General features: G+C 46.0%; 1 protein-coding gene across 2 annotated transcripts in view; it reads left to right on the top strand.

Moving 5' to 3' along the window:
• FCGBP (Fc gamma binding protein) overlaps positions 1 to 2,542 on the top strand; it is a 123,328-nt gene extending 120,786 nt beyond the window's left edge. For both annotated transcript variants that reach the window (XM_055369371.1, XM_055369368.2), the window contains 2 exons: positions 1,973 to 2,244; positions 2,369 to 2,542. In XM_055369371.1, the coding sequence (XP_055225346.1) occupies positions 1,973 to 2,244; positions 2,369 to 2,378 (282 nt within the window). In that variant the 3' untranslated portion in view covers positions 2,379 to 2,542. The remainder of the gene's footprint in view (positions 1 to 1,972; positions 2,245 to 2,368) is intronic.
• The last annotated feature ends 14,955 nt before the right edge of the window (positions 2,543 to 17,497 follow it).

Here is a 17,497-nt window from a genome sequence, read left to right as displayed (position 1 = left end):
CTTGGTAGAGTCACACAAGATGTGCTTAATTCCTCCAGCAACAAAGTTGTGATGAAACGTGAAATGTCATCTGCCAGGGAAATTCATTAGAGTCTCAGTGCCTGGGGTTTTGGTATCCACCTACCAAAATTCCAGACTCCTAGAAGGAAACTCCCAGAAGATGCTCAGCATCTTTGTTCATCACTGGACTATAAGCCGTAGGTAGGCAGGGATCCTGTCCATCTTGGTCACCAGTTTGTTCCCAGTACCCAGATCAGGGCATGGCACCTAGAGGGTACTCAGTAAAAGGTTGGTTTTGTGAATAAACTCAGCCCTGCTCCTTTTGTGCCAGGCCATGTGCTGGGTAACAGAGATGACTCGGACTCAGTCGTTATACTTGGAAAGCTTGCACCCTACTGAGACTTTCCATCCACTAGTCTTCATCTGTCCTTCACTACACCCATCCTCCCTTTTCCCCTCCTTCCTTACAGCATCTATTCTACCCCCTTCTCTTTTTCCTATTTCCTTCCTTCTAGTATTTTTCACTTCCTTCTTTCTTCCATCCACCCACCCATCTGTCCATCCATCCATCCACCCACCAATCCACCCATCCACCCATCCATCCCTCCATCCACCCACCCACCCATCTGTCTTTTCAGATCTATCTACCTATCTCTCCAATCATCTGGCAGAGGAAAACTCAGATACAAAAGCATTTAGAGGGCCGGGCATGGTGGCTCATGCCTGTAATCCCAGCGCTTTGGGAGGCCGAGGCGGGCAGATCACTTGAAGTCAGGAGTTAGAGACCAGCCTGGCCAACATGGCAAAACCCTGTCACTACTAAAAATACAAAAATTAGCCGAGCATGGTGGCACATGCCTGTAGTCCCAGCTAAGGCAGGAGAATCACTTGAACCCGGGAGGCGGAGGTTGCAGTGAACTGAGATCGCGCAATTGCACTCCAGCCTGGGCGACAGAGCAAGACTCTATCTCAAAAAAAAACTAAAACCAAAACCAAAAAACAAAACAACAATGGTAACAAAAAACAAACAAAAGAAGGATTTACAAAAAAAAAAAAAAAAAAGACAAGTCTTTTAAGGAAGTTTCTCTAGGGAATCTAACTTTAGAAGGGTTAATTCACCAACTAACATAGACAACAGTTACGTAAAGGAAAAACTCACAAAGTTACTGGATCTGCAGCCTATGATGAAGCAAAAGTAATTTTCTCACATGATTATTATATTTGCTAAAGTCATTACCTATCTTCAGACATCAGCATTGCAAAAATAAAGGATAACATTGTTTTGGTTAGGGAACCAATAACTTACAGGATGTGCTCAAAGTTTGTTTTATTTTGCAAACTAGAGCCAGGCTGAGGGAGGCAGATCACCTGAATCCAGGAGTTCAAGACCAGCCTAGACAACATAGTGAGACCCCATCTTTAGAAAAAAATACAAAAATTAGCCTGGTGTGGTGGCACACACCTGTAGTCCTGTAGTCTCAGCTACTCAGAAGGCTGAGGTGGGAGGATTGATTGAGTCTAGGAGGTCAGGGCTGCAGTAAGCTGTGATTGCACCACTGCACTCCAGCTGGGATGACAAAGCAAAACCCTATCTTAAAAAAAAAAAAAAAAGAAAACTAGAACCATAAGGATGACCCTGGGGTTTGATTGTTTGTCTGTTTGTTTGCTTATCTGTCTGGTACAAAATGCTTCCCCCACCGACTTTGGGGTGTTGTGTAGATCCATGGGTACGTCTCTCCATCCCTCCACTCTCCATCCTTTTATCCGTCTATCCAGATCTCCAGCTATCTTCTCATGTGTCCATTGCTCCAAATAGTGCAAACATCCAGGTCTTCATCTCTTTCAGCACCTGCCTCTTTGATTTAGCTCCATGAACTTATCTTGTTTGGGGTCTCCATCCTCCATCCCGGTAACACCCAGCTATTCTGTGGCTGTGGCCTCACCTCTGTGTTTGCTGGGCATCCCCCACCAGGTGAATGGTCTCCAAGTGGATCTCCCAGCTGAGAAGTTAGCATCTGTGTCCGTGAGTCGTACACCTGATGGCTCCCTGCTAGTCCACCAGAAGGCAGGGGTCCAGGTGTGGCTTGGAGCCAATGGGAAGGTGGCTGTGATTGTCAGTGATGACCATGCCGGGAAACTGTGTGGGGCTTGTGGAAACTTTGACGGGGACCAGACCAATGATTGGCATGACTCCCAGGAGAAGCCAGCGATGGAGAAATGGAGAGCGCAGGACTTCTCCCCATGGTGAGGGATGTAGTATGGAAACCAGGCTTCTTGGGGCAAAGGCACCTGGATCCTCATGGGATGAGGGCAGTCAGGGTGGGTGTTTAGTCTGCAAGCAGAGGTGCTAAATGTCTGTGTCTTGCAGTTATGGCTGATCAGTCATCCACCAGGAATGAAGATTTCCTGAAGAAGACCTGGTCCCTCTGGAGGTTGCAGTGGCTGAAGGATGCATCATGTGCTCCTACCCTGCTCTACCGCTTTTCTGGGTCACAGAGGCCAAATGTGAGAGCATTGAATAAATATCTTAAGCTAAGCTGCATGTCATTGTGTCTGTCTCATGCCTTCTCATCCCTGACTTTCCTCCTGCACAGCAGGTATCAGGTGCCTGGGGAATCTGGCACGTGATGAATATTTATTGGGGGCTGGGAGGATGGATGGGTGATTGCATGGGTGGATGAAGAGATGGATGGGTGAATTGAGAAAATGGTGTGTGGGGAACTAGGAAGATGAGGCAATAGGTGATTAGAAGAGTGGATGGATGAGAAGATAAATGGCCAGGCACGGTGGCTCACGCTTGTAATCCCAGCACTTTGGGAGGCTGGGGCAAGAGGATTGCTTGAGCCTAGAGGTTTGAGATCAGCCTGGGCAACATAGTGAGACCCCATCGCTACAAAAAATATAAAAATTAGCTGGGCGTGGTGGCACGTGCCTGTATTCCCAGCTACTTGGGAGGCTGAGGTGGGAGGATGACTGGAGCCTGAGAGGTCGAGGCTGCAGTGAGCCATGATCATTCCACTGCACTTCAGCCTGGTCAACAGAGTGAGACCCTGTCTCAATAAAAAGAGAAGATAAATGATTGGATGGAGGGAAGGAGTGGAAAATGGAGAAAGATCAATAGATTCTGGCTTTATCATTTATAACCCTAGCAAGTTACTTAATTTCTCTCTGGATCAGTTTTCTCATCTTTAAAGTAGAGTTAATGAGATAGTACTTATAGAGCTGGAGTGAAGATTTAATGTGTTAATGCAACCAACAAGTAAAACACTGAAGTCTTGGTTTCCTTTCAAATCTGTCCCCTTCCCATGAGGGTCTTCCCTACCTCCTTAAATAGTACAATTACCACCCAGTAAGTTCAGCAGCAAGAAAATAGGGGAATTATTATTATTATTATTATTATTTTTTTTTTTTTTTTTTTGAGATGGAGTCTCGCTCTGTCACCAGGCTGGAGTGCAGCGGCACAATCCTGGCTCACTGCAACCTCTGCCTCCCGGGTTCAAGCGATTCTCCTGCCTCAGCCTCCCAAGTAGCTGGGATTACAGGCGTGCGCCACTACGCCCAGCTAATTTTTGTACTTTTAATAGAGACAGGGTTTCACCATGTTGGCCAGGATGGTCTTGATCTCTTGACCTTGTGATCCACCGGCCTCGGCCTCCCAAAGTGCTGGGATTACAGGCGTGAGGCACCGTGCCCGGCCAGGGGAATTATTTTTGATTTCTTCCTCTCCTTTGTCCTCCACTCAGTTCCTTAACAAATCATGTTGAACTGTTTCAAAACATACCCAAGGCCCCACGGTGGCTCACGCCTGTAATCCCAGCATTTTGGGAGGCTCAGGTGGTCAGATCATGAGGTCAGGAGTTCGAGACCAGCCTGGCCAACATGGTGAAACCCTGTCTCTACTAAAAATACAAAAATTAGCCAGGCATGGTGACGGGTGCCTGTAATCCCAGTTACTCAGGAGGCCGAGGCAGGAGAATTGCTTGAGCCTGGGAGGCGGAGGTTGCAGTGAGCCAAGATTGTGCCACTGCACTCCAGCCTGGGCAACAGAGCAAGATTTATCTCGACAAAAAAACAAACAAAAAACGTACCTGAAATCTACCTTTCTTATATGCCCACTGTCACCATCTGGTACAAGCCATTATCCTAACTTCTGTCAACAACATGGTAGCCTACTGTCCGCTCTTTCTCTTCTGTAATCCATTGTCACAGCTGCCATGAGAATCTTCCTTAAAATAGAAACAGGTCACTTGGGGCCAGGAGTTCAAGACCGGCCAGGGCAACATAGCAAGACCTTGTCTCTACAAAAAATTTAAAAATTAGCCAAGCGTCGTGGTGCAGGCCTGTAGTCCCAGCTACTGAGGAGGCTGAGGTGGAAGGATTGCTTAAGCCCAGGAGTTTGAGGTTACAGTGAGCTATGATTGCGCCATGCATTCCAGCTTGGGTGACAGAGCAAGATCCTGTCGTTTAAAAAAATAATAATAATGATTATATATATAAATATATATATTATATAATATATATAATAATTATATACATTTATAATAAAGTCAAATTTCTTCACCTTGTCCTATGAGGCCCCTGCCAACCTCTTGACTCATCTCCTGTCACTATTCTCCTTGCCAATTATGATTTGGGAATGTGATCTTTCAATTTATTGAATGTGCCAAATTTTGCCACTTCAGTCCTTTATAATATGCTTGTCCCTCCATTCATGACATGACTGGCTTTTTCTCATCCTTCAATGTCATCTTCAATGTTAATAACTTAGGCCTTTCATGACCACCCCACCAAAAGTGGATCCCCTTCTGTCCCACCCTTTTGCTAAATTCCTTCTTAGCCTTTGTCACACTTTATAATGAATTTTGTTTGATTTTCTCTCCAATTAGAAATAACTTAAGGGCAGAGACAGTATCTGCTTCATTCACTACTTTATTTGCTGCTCCTAGCAGTCTCTGTCACATAGTAGGTGCTCAGTACACCTACTGATGAATGAATAAATAAGTAAATGGTGAATGAATAAATAAGTAAAAACAAACTTGCAGGAAAGCTTTGCAACAAACCTAACAAAGGATTAATATCCACAATATGCAAAGAGATCCTTCAATAAGAAAGACAAGAACCCAATTAGAAAAAACTGGCTTGGCCAGGTGCGGTGGCTCACACCTGTAATCCCAGCACTTTGGGTGGCCGAGGCAGGCAGATTACCTGAGGTCAGGAGTTCGAGACCAGCCTTGCCAGCATGGTGACACCCCCATTTCTACTAAAAAATACAAAAGTTAGCTGGACGTGGTGGTATGTGCCTGTAATTCCAGCTACTCTGGAGGCTGAGGCAGGAGAATCCCTTGAACTTCGGGAGGCAGAGGTTGCAGTGAGCCAAGCTCACACCACTGCACTCCAGCCTGGGCAGCAGAGCAAGACTCTGTCTCAAAAAAAAAAAAAAAAAAAAAGAAGAAGAAAAGAAAAACATGGGTTGAGGATATAAACAGGCAATTGGGAGGAATCTAAACATGTTGAATGCATACGATCTGTCATGTTCTTTGTGTACAGTATTTCTGAACTTCATAATTACTCTGTGAAACGGGAATAGACAAAGAAATAGGCTCAGTGAAGTTAAATAACTTGCCCAAGGGCAAACGGTTTGTAAATAATGGAGGCCAGATTTGAATCCAGATGTGTTCTCTACCATAGCCAGTGCTTTCTATTTAATTTTGCTGTCAACCATTGCCTGGGATCAATTTCCCTTCGAGAAAAAGAATTAAGAGGTCCTAAAAATAAAGAATAAAAAGCAACATTCCAATAGAAAAATATGCAAACGATTGGAATAGTTCCTAGAAAAGGAAATACAAATTGCCTTAAAACCTAAGGAGGTGGCTGGGCGCTGTGACTCATGCCTGTAATCCCAGCACTTTGGAAGGCTGAGGTGGGCGGATTACCTGAGGTCACGAGTTCGAGACCAGCCTGCCCAACATGGTGAAAATACAAAAATTAGCCGAGCGTGCTGGCACACCCTGTAATCTCAGCTACTCGGGAGGCTGAGGCAGGAGAATTGCTTGAGCCGGGGAGACAGAGGTTGCAGTGAGCCAAGATTGTGCCACTGCATTCCAGCCTGGGCAACAGAGCGAGACTCTGTCTCAACAACAAAAAACAAACAAAACCTAAGAAATGTCCAATTCTGCTCATATAAACAGAAATGCAAATTAAACTACCCTGCGATACTACTTCTCACCCATTAGGAAAGTCACAAAAATTAGACAATATAATTTATTGACAAGACTATGAGAAAAAGAACACTTCTGTGTTACCAGTGGGAATGCACAACGTGTAAGTCCAATGCGTAAGGGACATTTGGCAGTGTCTAACAAGACTGCAGGTGCATTTAAAAAAAAAAATTTTTTTTTTTTTGAGATGGAGTCCATTTTGTTAGCCAGGCTGGAGTGTGGTAGTGGGATCTCGACTCACTGCAACCTCCACCTCCCGGGTTCAAGCGATTCTCCTGCCTCAGCCTCCCAAGTACCTGGGATTACAGACATGCGCCACCGTGCCCAGCTAATTTTGTATTTTTAGTAGAGACGGGGTTTCACCGTGTTGGCCAGGCTGGTCTTGAACTTCTGACCTCAAGTGATCCACCCGCCTCAGCCTCCCAAAGTGCCGGGATTACAGGCTTGAGCAGTTCCCCCGCTCGGCTGCATTTATCTTTTGATCTGATCTCACTGCTAGGAATCCACCTTAAAGATACATTGGCAATAAAAGGATGTAAGCTGAGGCAGGAGAATAGAGTCTAGAGGCAGGAAACCTAAGGCTGATTTGCACTGACTTCCTAGAACGGAATCAAAAGGAAAATCCCAACTCTCCACACCCAAGTAACAAAAGGATCAGAGGCTACTCCCTTCCCAACCCCCAACCTCGGCGGGCTTCCCCTCCCCTCCCCTCCCCTCCCCGCGTGGCCGATGAAAGATGGAAAGTGCCTCTGATTGGTAGTCTCCCACAACCAATCAGACTGGTCATGGGCCTAGTCTTCATTTGCATAGGGTTGTAACTCTGTAACTTCACTTCAGCCTCTGATTGGTCCCCTCCCGCGACCCATCAGACGTTTGCATAGGGTGTAACTTTGTACCTTCACTTCAGCCTCTGATTGGTTGCTTCCTGGTCTGTGGAGTGTGTCTGTTCAGCCTGCTCCCACCCTGTGGAGTGTACTTTTCATTTCAGTAAATGTATGCTTTCTTTGCTTCATTCTTTTGTTGGTTGTTTCGTTGGTGCGTTTTGTCCAGTTCTTTGTTCAAAACGCCCAGAACCTGGACACCTTCCACCGGCAACGAGCCCAGGTTGCTCACTGCAACACTCTTTGTAAAGGAAAAAAGACTGGAAACAACTCAGTCAATTTTCTGTTGGTAGACTGGTTGACTAAACGACGTTTCATCTACACACCAGACTACTATCCAGATAAATGAAATATAAGAAAGATCTCTATAAGCTGTTCTGGGGTGATCTTCATAATATATTATGAAGTGAAGGAAGCAGGGTTAGAACAGTGTACACATGAAAAGACCCCTAAAAGTAGAGCCAAAAGGGGAATTTGGGGGTACTGGTCATGTTCTCTTTATTGACCTGAGTGGCGGTTATGTAGTTTCTTCCCTTTGTGATACTTCATAAAACCATAGTTACGTGTACTTTTCTCTTAGCATGTTGTACTCCCCCGAAAAAAGATCTAAAGTAAATAAATTATAGCCTGGCATTTCTCATGCCTGTCTGTATTCCCAGTGCTTTGGGAAGCCAGGTTGCATTGCTTGAGGCCAGGAGTTCAAGACCAGCCTAGGCAACATAGTGAGACCCTGTCTCTATGGTAACAAATAAATAAATTATAATCTCTGAAGACTCTTGGCTAAAAAGCTTATATGTATGTGTGCGTGCAAGAGAGAGAACATACACCAAATGAAGGGACTTTGTTTTGATCCTGATTTAAACAAGCAGTAATTTTTTATTTTTTTTTTTATTTTTGAGATGGAGTCTCACTCTGTCGCCCAGGCTAGAGTGCAATGGTGTGATCTCGGCTCACTGCAACCTCTGTCTCCCGGGTTAAAGTGATTCTCATGCCCCAACCTCCAGAGTAGCAGGGAGTATAGGTGTGCGCCACCACACCTGGCTAATTTTTGTATTTTTAGTAGAGATGGGGTTTCACCATGTTGGCCAGCCTGGTCTCGAACTCCTGATCTCAAGTGATCTACCTGCCTTGGCCTCCCAAAGTGCTGGGATTATAGGCATGAGAGCCACCATGCGTAGCCAGCAGTAATTTTTTAAATCATTTTTTCTTTTTTTTTTTTTTTTTGAAATGGAAGTTTGCTCTTTTCGCACAGGCTGGAGTGCAATAGTGCGATCTTGGCTCACTGCAACCTCTGCCTCCCAGGTTCAAGTGATTCTGCTGCCTCAGCCTCCTGAGTAGCTGGGATTACAGATGCCCGCCACCATGCCCAGCTTATTTTTGTATTTTTGGTAGAGATGGGATTTAACCACGTTAGCCCAGCTGGTCTTGAACTCCTGACCTCAGGTGATCCATTCCCCCCTCAGCCTCCCAAAGTACTGGGATTACAAGTGTAAGCCACTGTGCCCAGCCTAAATCACATACTTTAAACCACTGAGGGAATATGGATATAGACTGGCTACTAGATTATAAAAAGGACTTCTTGTTAATTTTGTTAGGTGTGATAATGGAAGAAAATGTTCTCTTCTTTTTCTTAAGAGATGCATACTTAAGTACCTGGAAGTGAAATGGCATATTATCGAGGTTTGCCCTAAAATACTCCAGAAAAAAATAAAAAGATGGAGGGGCAATAGACAAAACAAGGCTGTTTTACATGTTAATAGTTGTTGAGGCCAGGTGGCGAATAAATGGGGACTTCTCATATTCTCTACTTTTTGTGAAAAGTTTAAAATTTTGTTACGTAAGTCAAAAAGAAAATTCATCAAGTCATCAAGGTCCTAGTCATAACAGCCTCCGCAAAGTTTTGCACACTTGGTTCTAATTTGAGTTTTCGCTGACAGGTGTACTCAATGCTAGCTCTTATGACCCTGCTGTGAACATTCCTTCATTCATTCAATACATGTGTTTTTGCCAGGCACGATGGCCCACACCATAATCCCAGCACTTTGGGAGGATGAGGTGGGAGGATCCCTTGAGTCCAGGAGTTTGAGACCAGCCTGGACAACATCTCTACAAAATAAAAAATAAAATAAATCAATGAATAAATAAATGTGTTTGAGCACCTACTATTAAGTTTGAGACGTTTTGTGGTAGGTTGAAAAATGCCCCCACCCCCACAAAGATATCAGATCCTAATCTCTTGAACCTGCAAATATTGCCTTATGTGGGTAAGTGGTCTTTGCAGGTGTGATTAAGCTAAGGCTCTTGAGACAGGGAGATTATCCTGGATTGGATTATCTGGGTGAGCCCTAAATGTAATTACTTGTATCCTTTTTCTTTTTTCTTTTTTTGGAGATGGAGTTTAGCTCTTGTCACCCAGGCTGGAGTGCAATGGAGTGATCTCGGCTCACTGCAACCTCCACCTCCCGGGTTCAAGCGATTCTCCTGCCTCAGCCTTCCGAGTAGCTGGGATCACTTTAGGTGATCCACCCGCCGTGGCATCCCAAAATGCTGGGATTACAGGCATGAGCCACGTGCCTGGCCAATTTCGTGTATCCTTGTAAGAGGGAAGCAAGCACAGAGAAGGCGAAGTGAAGATGGAGAGAGAGATTGGAGTGATGCCGCCACAAACCAAGGAATGTCAGCAGTCCCTAAGAGGTGGAAAAGGAAAGAAATGGACTTTCCCATCGAGCTTTTGAAGGCAGTGAGGCAGGGCCTCGCTGCCTTGACCTTGACTTTGGACTTCTTGCTTCCACGACTTTGAGAGAATAAATTTCTGTTGATTTAAGACAGCAAATTTGTGGTTTAAACCACCAAGTGCATGCAAATTACATGCATTTTTTGTTTGTTTGTTTTGTTTTTTTGAGATGGAGTCTTGCTCTGTTGCCTAGGCTGGAGTGCAATGGCGTGATCTTGGCTTACTGCAACCTTTGCCTCCCAGGTTCAAGCGATTCTCCCGCCTCAGCCTTCTGAGTAGCTGGGATTACAGGCACCCGCCATCGTGCCTGGCTAATTTTTGTATTTTTGTAGAGATGGGGTTTCACCATGTTGGCCAGCCTGGTCTCAAACTCCTGACCTCAGGGGATCCACCCGCCTCAGCCTCCCAAAGTGCTGGGATTACAGGCATGAGCCACCGCACCCGGCCTACATGCATTTGTTAATGCATGTCTACATCAGAGTAGAAATGTCAATTAGGCAGTTGGACATGTGAGTCTGGAGTTCAAGGAAGAAGTTTAGGCTTGAGAGATAAATGTGGGAGTTGCCAGTTTTTAATACAATGAAAAGAATGGTTGGATCATCAGAGGAGCAGTATGGATAGAAAAGAGAAGGAGGCTGAAGCATGAGCCCTGGGGCACCCTAAGGAAACAAGACCAGGAAGATGAGGGGAGCTAGTGAAGAAATAGAGAGGATGGCTAGTGAGGTGGGAGGGCTCTAGGAAAAGGTGGCAGTCCTGAAAGCTAAGTGGAAAAAGCATATTAAGCAGGAGGCAGTGTCAAATGCCACTGATGGTCAAAGAAGATGAGGATAGGAAATTGATCACCAGCTTTAGCAATATGGAGGAACTTGGTGACCTTGAGAAAAGCTATTTTGGTGGAGTGATGGAGAGGAAAGCCTGACTGGAATGGGTCCAAGAGAAAAGACGAGAAGTGAGGACAGTAAGTACAGAAGATTCTTTCCAGGAGTTTAGTTATAGAGAACCCAGAGAGGCCAGGTCGGGGGGCTCACGCCTGTAATCGCAGCACTTTGGGAGGCCAAGGCGGGTGGATCACCTAAGGCCAGGACTTCGAGACCAGCCTGGCCAACATGGTGAAACCCCATCTCAACTAAAAATACAAAAATTAGTCGGGTGTGGTGTGTGGTGGCGGGCGCCTGTAATCCTAGCTACTCAGGAGGCTGAGGCAGGAGAATTGCTTGAATCCGGGAGGTGGAGGTTGCAGTGAGCCAAGATCGTGCTACTGCACTCCAGCCTGGGCAACAGAGTGAGACTCTGTCTCAAAAAAAAAAAAAAAAAAAAAAAAAGAACCCAGAGAGATGGAGGTGATGGCTAGAGGAGAATGTGAAGCCAAGAGAAGTTGTTCATGTTGTTTTCCAGTGGATTTTAATGTATTGTTTTTTCCTAAGACAAGGTCTCATTCTGTTGTCCAGGCTGGAGTGCAGTGGTGCTATCACAGGTCACTGCAGCCTCAAACTCCTGCGCTCAAGCAATCCTCCCACCTTGGTCATTGGTCATCCAAAGTGCTGGGATTACAGGTAGGAGTCACCATCCCTGGCCTTGAAGGTAAATTTTTATTTTTAAAATTTTTATTTATTTATATTTTTGAGACATGATTTCACTCTGTTGCCCAGTCTGGAGTGCTGTGGTGCAATCTCGGCTCACTGCAGCCTCAACTTCCTGGGCTCAATCAGTCCTCCCACCTCAGCCTCCCGAGTTGCTGGGACTACAGGTGTGTGCTACAATGCCAGCTAATTTTTGTATTTTTGTAGAGACAGGGAGATTATTCCTGTCTTGCTATGTTGCCCAGGCTGGTCTTGGACTCCTGGGCTTAAGCGATCCTCCTCTCCTGGCCTCCCAAAGTGCTGGGATTACAGGCATGAGCTGTCACACCCGGTCAATTTTTAAAATAGACTTTTTAAAAGAGCAATTTTGTGTTCACAACAATAGTGAGTGGAACACACGGAGAGTTCCCCTAGATCTCCTGCCCCATACTATACACCCATGCACAGCCTCCCCTGCTATCAATATCAAGCACCAGAGTGTCACCTTTGTTATCATCAATGAACCCACATGGACAGTCTTCATCACCCAAAGTCCATAGCTTACATTAGGGTTCACTCTTGGTGGTGCACGTTCTGTGTCATGATATGCATGCTTTATTAGAGTGACATCCAGAATGGCTTCAATGCCCTAAAAGTTCTCTGTGTTGCACCTATTTAAATCCCTCTCTTCCCTTTTCTTTTCTTTCTTTTTTTTTTTTTTTTTTTGAGATGGAGTCTCGCTCTGTTGCCCAGGCTGGAGTGCAGTGGCGCAATGTCGGCTCACTGCAACCTCTGCCTCCCGGGTTCAAGCGATTCTTCTGCCTCAGCCTCCTGAGTAACTGGGATTACAGGCATGATCTCGGCTCACTGCAACCTCTGCCTCCCGGGTTCAAGCGATTCTCTTGCCTCAGCCTCCTGAGTAGCTGGGACTACAGGCACATGCCACCACGCCCGGCTAAGTTTCTGCATTTTTAGTAGAGACGGGGTTTCACCGTGTTAGCCAGGATGGTCTCAATCTCCTGACCTCGTGATCCACCCGCCTCAGCCTCCCAAAGGGCTGGAATTACAGGTGTGAGCCACCATGCCCGGCCGTCTCCTCCCTTTTCAAACGTGCAGAAAGTTTGAAGAAATATACAGTCAGCACTCCTGGTATGGTCTGAAAGTGTCCCTCAAAATTCATGTGTTAGAAACTTAACCCCCAGTGCAACCGTGTTGGGAGGTGGGGCCTAACAGGAGGTGTTTAAGTCCTGAGGGCTCAGGCCCCATCCTTATGAGTGGATTAACACTGCTGTAATCCTTGGGATTGGATTTGCTCTCTTCTGATCTTCTGCCATGAGGTGACACAGTGTTCGTCCCTGCTTGCCCTTCTGCCTGCCGCCATGTAAGGACACAGCAAGAAGGGCCTCACCCAATACCAGATGCTGGTGCCTTCGTCTTAGGCTTCCCTGTCTCCAGAACTGTGAGAAATAAATTTCTCTTCCTTATAAATCACCCAGTCTCAGGAATTCTGTTATGGCAGCACAAAACAAATGGAGACAACCCATCTACCCACCATGTAGAGTCTGTAATTAACATTTTGCTATACTGGTTTTATTATGTATCCATCCGTTGATCCATCCCTTCATGCAGCCTTTGATCCCTCTTTTAAAATACACTTTTCAGGCCAGGTGTGGTGACTCACGCCTGTAATCACAGCACGTTGGGAGGCCGAGGCAGGCGGATCACCTGAGGCCAGGTTTTCGAGACCAGCCTGGCCAACATGGTGAAACACCATCTCTACTAAAAATACAAACGTTAGCTGGGTGTGGTGGCGGGCGCCTGTAATCCCAGCTACTCAGGAGGCTGAGGCAGGAGGATTGCTTGAACCTGGGAGGCAGAGGTTGCAGTGAGCTGAGATCTCAGCATTGCACTCCTGCCTGGGCGACAAAAGCGAAACTTCATCTCAAAAAAAAAAAATATATATATATGTATATGTATATTTATACATGTATATATATTTATATGTGTGTATATATATTTGTATATATACACACACACACTTCAAAATAAGTTGCAGACATCATTATGCTTCCTTCTAAATACTTCAGCACGCGTAGCATTAACTGGAGCTCAAGTTTGTGTACAGTTCCTTTTTGGGGGTAAAATTCACATACAGTGAAATGTACACATCTAAAGAATAAATTTGTTGTTTTGAAACAAACCCAAACCTCTGTCAAAATACAGAACGTTATGGCTGGGAGTGGTGGCTCATGCCTATAATGTGGCACGTTGGGAGGCTGAGGCCAGGAGTTAGAGACCAGCCTGGGCAACATAGTGAGTCTCCATTGCTACAAAAAAATTTTAAAAATTAGGCAGGCATGGTGGCATGTGCCTGTGGCCCTAGCTACTCGGGAGGCTGAGGTAGGAGAATCACTCGAACCCAGGAGGCGGAGGTTGCAGTGAGCCGAGATCACGCCGCTGCATTCCAGCCTGGGCGACAGAGTAAGACTCCGTCTCAAAAAAAGAAAAAAGAAAAGAAAAGAAAACCAATCTATCAGGTACTATGCCTATTGCCTGGGTGACAAAATAGTCTGTATATCAAACCCGTGACACACAATTTACCTATATAAGGGGTACATGTGCAGATTTACCTATATAACAAACCTGCACACAGCTAGGCACTGCGATGGGTAACAGAGAGTCATCCACAGTCACACATGGGAAGCCAGCATACATGGTAACAGGTGCAGGGTGGCTGACAGCTATTGGGATAGAAGGATGTTGGGGTTCTCTTGTCATTGCTTCTATCTCCTTGGAAGCAAGACCAACAACAAAGAGTGAGAAGGGAGGAGAAAGTTTTAAGGTTTGAAGAAAGAGGAGAAAGTGTAAAATAATTCTTAAAAAAAATGGGTCTGGGCTTGGTGCAGTGGTGCACGTCTGTAATCCCAGCACTTTGGGAGGCCGAGGCAGACAGATTGCTTAAGCTCAGGGGTTTGAGACCAGCTGGACAACACAGTGAGACACCTGTCTCTAGAAAGAACACAAAAATTAGCCAGGCCTGGTGGCGGGCGCCTGTAGTCCTAGCTACTCGGGAAGCTGAGGCAGGAGGATTGCTTGAGCCTTGGATATCAAGGCTGCAGTGAGCTATGATCACGCCGCTGCACTCCAGCCTGGGTGACAGAGCACGACTCTGTCTCAAAAAAATAAAAAAAAGAAACTAAAAGAAATAAAATAGGTCCAATCACTTTGGCAAAAAGTGTTCCCATTTCTTCAAAAGGTAAACATGCTCAGCATATGACTCAGCCATTTTACTCCTAGGGCTTGTCCCAATAAAAATTAGAGTAAATCTGCACAAATATTTGTACCTGAATGTTCATGGCAGCATTATTCATAATAACCCAAACTGGAAACAACTCAAAAGCCCATCAACAGGTGAACAGACCAGTGAAATTCTAGAGAATGAAATACTCAGCCATAAAAAAGAAATTTGCAACAATGTGGAACATTATGCTAAGTGAAAAAAAAAAGGCTACATATTGTATGATTCCATTTGTATGAAATGGGGTGTTGGCAGTTTTCTGAAATTGGATTGTGGTGATGGGTGCCCAACTGTAAATTTACCAGAATTAAATGAACAATAGAATTAAAATGGGTGAATTTTTTTTTTTTTTTTTTGAGACGGAGTCTCACTCTGTCGCCAGGCTGGAGTGCAGTGGCATGATCTTGGCTCACTGCAACCTCTGCCTCCCAGGTTCAAACGAGTCTCCTGCCTCAGCCTCTGAGTAGCTGGGACTACAGACATGCACCATCACACCCAGATAATTTTTGTATTTTCAGTAGAGACGGGGTTTCACCATGTTGGCCAGCATGGTCTCGAACTGCTGACCTCGTGATCCGCCTGCTTTGGCCTCCCAAAGTGTTGGGATTACAGGTGTGAGCCACCGCGCCAAGCCAAAATGGGTGAATTTTATGGTATGTAAATTATACCTTAATAAAGTTTTAAAAATTAATACATGTGTGTTTGTTTGTGTGGGCTGTCTTAAAATACCATAGACTGAATGGTTCCAATAACAGAGATTTATTTCTTACAGCTCTGGAGGCTGGAAAGTCCAAGATCGAGGTGCTGATTGATGTGATTCTCTGTGAGGGCCCTCTTCCTGGGTTGCATCTCTCCCTCTCTCCCTCTTAAAAAGTCACTAATCCTGGCTGGGCACGGTGGCTCACACCTGTAATCCCAGCACTTTGGGAGGCCAAGGTGGGTGGGTCACCTGAGGTCAGGAGTTCGAGACCAGCCTGACCAACATGGAGAAACCCTGTCTCTACTAAAAACACAAAATTAGCCGGGCGTGGTGGCTCATGCCTGTAATGCCAGCTACTCTGGAGGCTGAGGCAGGAGAATCACTTGAACCTGGGAGGTGGAGGTTGCCGTGAGACGAGATCATGTCATTGCACTCCAGCCTGGGCAATAAGAGCAAAACTCTGTCTCAAAAATAATAATAATAATAATAATAATAATAATAATAATAATAATAATAATAAAGTCACTAATCCCATAATGAGGGTTCTACACTCATGACCTCCTCCAACCCTAATCCCTCCCAATGCTGTCACTTCCAAATACCATAACAATGGGGGTGAAAACTTCAACAAGTGAATGTGTGGGGAGACAATTCAGCCCATGGCAATGTGTTATCTATACCATCAACAGGGTGGGAATAAATGGAGAATGAATAGACTAGGGGCAAGTGATAGGACTGCTGGTCAGCATTAAGCATTTGGGTTTGTAGTCATGAATCAAAACTGAGACCAGCCAGGGTGATTCTGTATTTTTCTCCATCCACATTCAGCTGCCAGGGGTGCAGGTGCAGAATAAGTGGAGGGTTGAATTCAATTCATAGTTTGGAGGTATGCAAAGGTGTGGTGATAATGATGGTGGGGAATCTGGCTGGGTAGTTGAGAGTGGTGTGGCCATGATTGGGGGAGGGATAGCAACAAGTCAGACAGCTTAATGGATGGTTAGGGCTGAAGGCTCACTGGTGCAATCTTTAGAAGGAGTGAGCTGGAGAGACAGGAGGTGACGGGCAGAGCGTGAGATGCGTGGAGCTGAGATTCTGTAGGGGCTGTGGTTATGCGGCTGTTGCCATCTAGAATGGGTCCGTCTCCCCCACCAGGCTGGGACCTCTGGGGCTGTCACAGTTATGTGTTTTTGTGTGTTCCCAGCACAAGGTCTATGTGTGATCATGGGAAAGAAGGGTTGGGTGGAGGACAAGTGCAGTGGGGGAGAGGAGGTCAAGGCACCAAGAGGCCAGAGTGGTAAAAGGATCATTTACCTGAATTTGAAAATCACCAAGAATAATGATGGGAGTGGTGTGGGTGACAGTGAGCCTGGAGCTAAATGACAAGGTGAGCAGAGGTGACTTGGGAGTCAATGGGTCTAGCAGCACAAAGGGGAGCAGGTGCTACAGTGTGACTGTGTAAGCTTCAGACCTAGGATTCAGGGAGGAGGCAGAGACAATGGTTTAGAAGTGCCAGTGAGGAGCAAGGACGCTCTTCTCCCATCTACAGATCCAGTGGACATGAGGGCCGAGAAGGAGAAAACAGCCCCGCTTGGAAAGGGAGGTCTTCAGGGCAGAGTCCTCCTTAGAGCAAGAAGGTCACAGGAAGGTTCAGAGGGAGTTGAGGAAATGGGGAATATTGGGAAAAGCCCTCAAGGGCTTCGCTATCCCTGCCCTGCCCTGCCTGCCAGTGTCTCCTCCATCCCCCTCCCACCTCTCTGCCTGGGCTTCCCCTATCCTGGCCCTGAGCCCCCTGCCTGGGGCTCCCCAATCCCATTTCTGCCGGTGCTTCCCCCATTGCCCTCCTACCCCTCTGCCTGTCCCAGCCCTGACCCCTCTGGGCCTACACTGTTTGGGAACCTGTCTGTCTCTCCTATTGGACTGGCAGCTCCAGGAGGACAGGACCCGGGGCTGTTTTAGCGACCATTGTGTCCCCAGCACAAGACCAACAGGCACCTCCACCACTAATTACTCACCAATAGAGCCAATTTCAGGTCTTCAGAGCAAGCTAGCAGGCAAAGTATCTCAGAAGCAGGAGATGGAGCCAGGATTCCAAGAAATAGGGCTGGAA

This window comes from Gorilla gorilla, chromosome 20 (genome assembly GCF_029281585.2).
Source record: "Gorilla gorilla gorilla isolate KB3781 chromosome 20, NHGRI_mGorGor1-v2.1_pri, whole genome shotgun sequence".
NCBI classification, from domain to species: Eukaryota; Metazoa; Chordata; class Mammalia; order Primates; family Hominidae; genus Gorilla; species Gorilla gorilla.
This window is presented reverse-complemented; position numbering and strand designations above follow the sequence as displayed.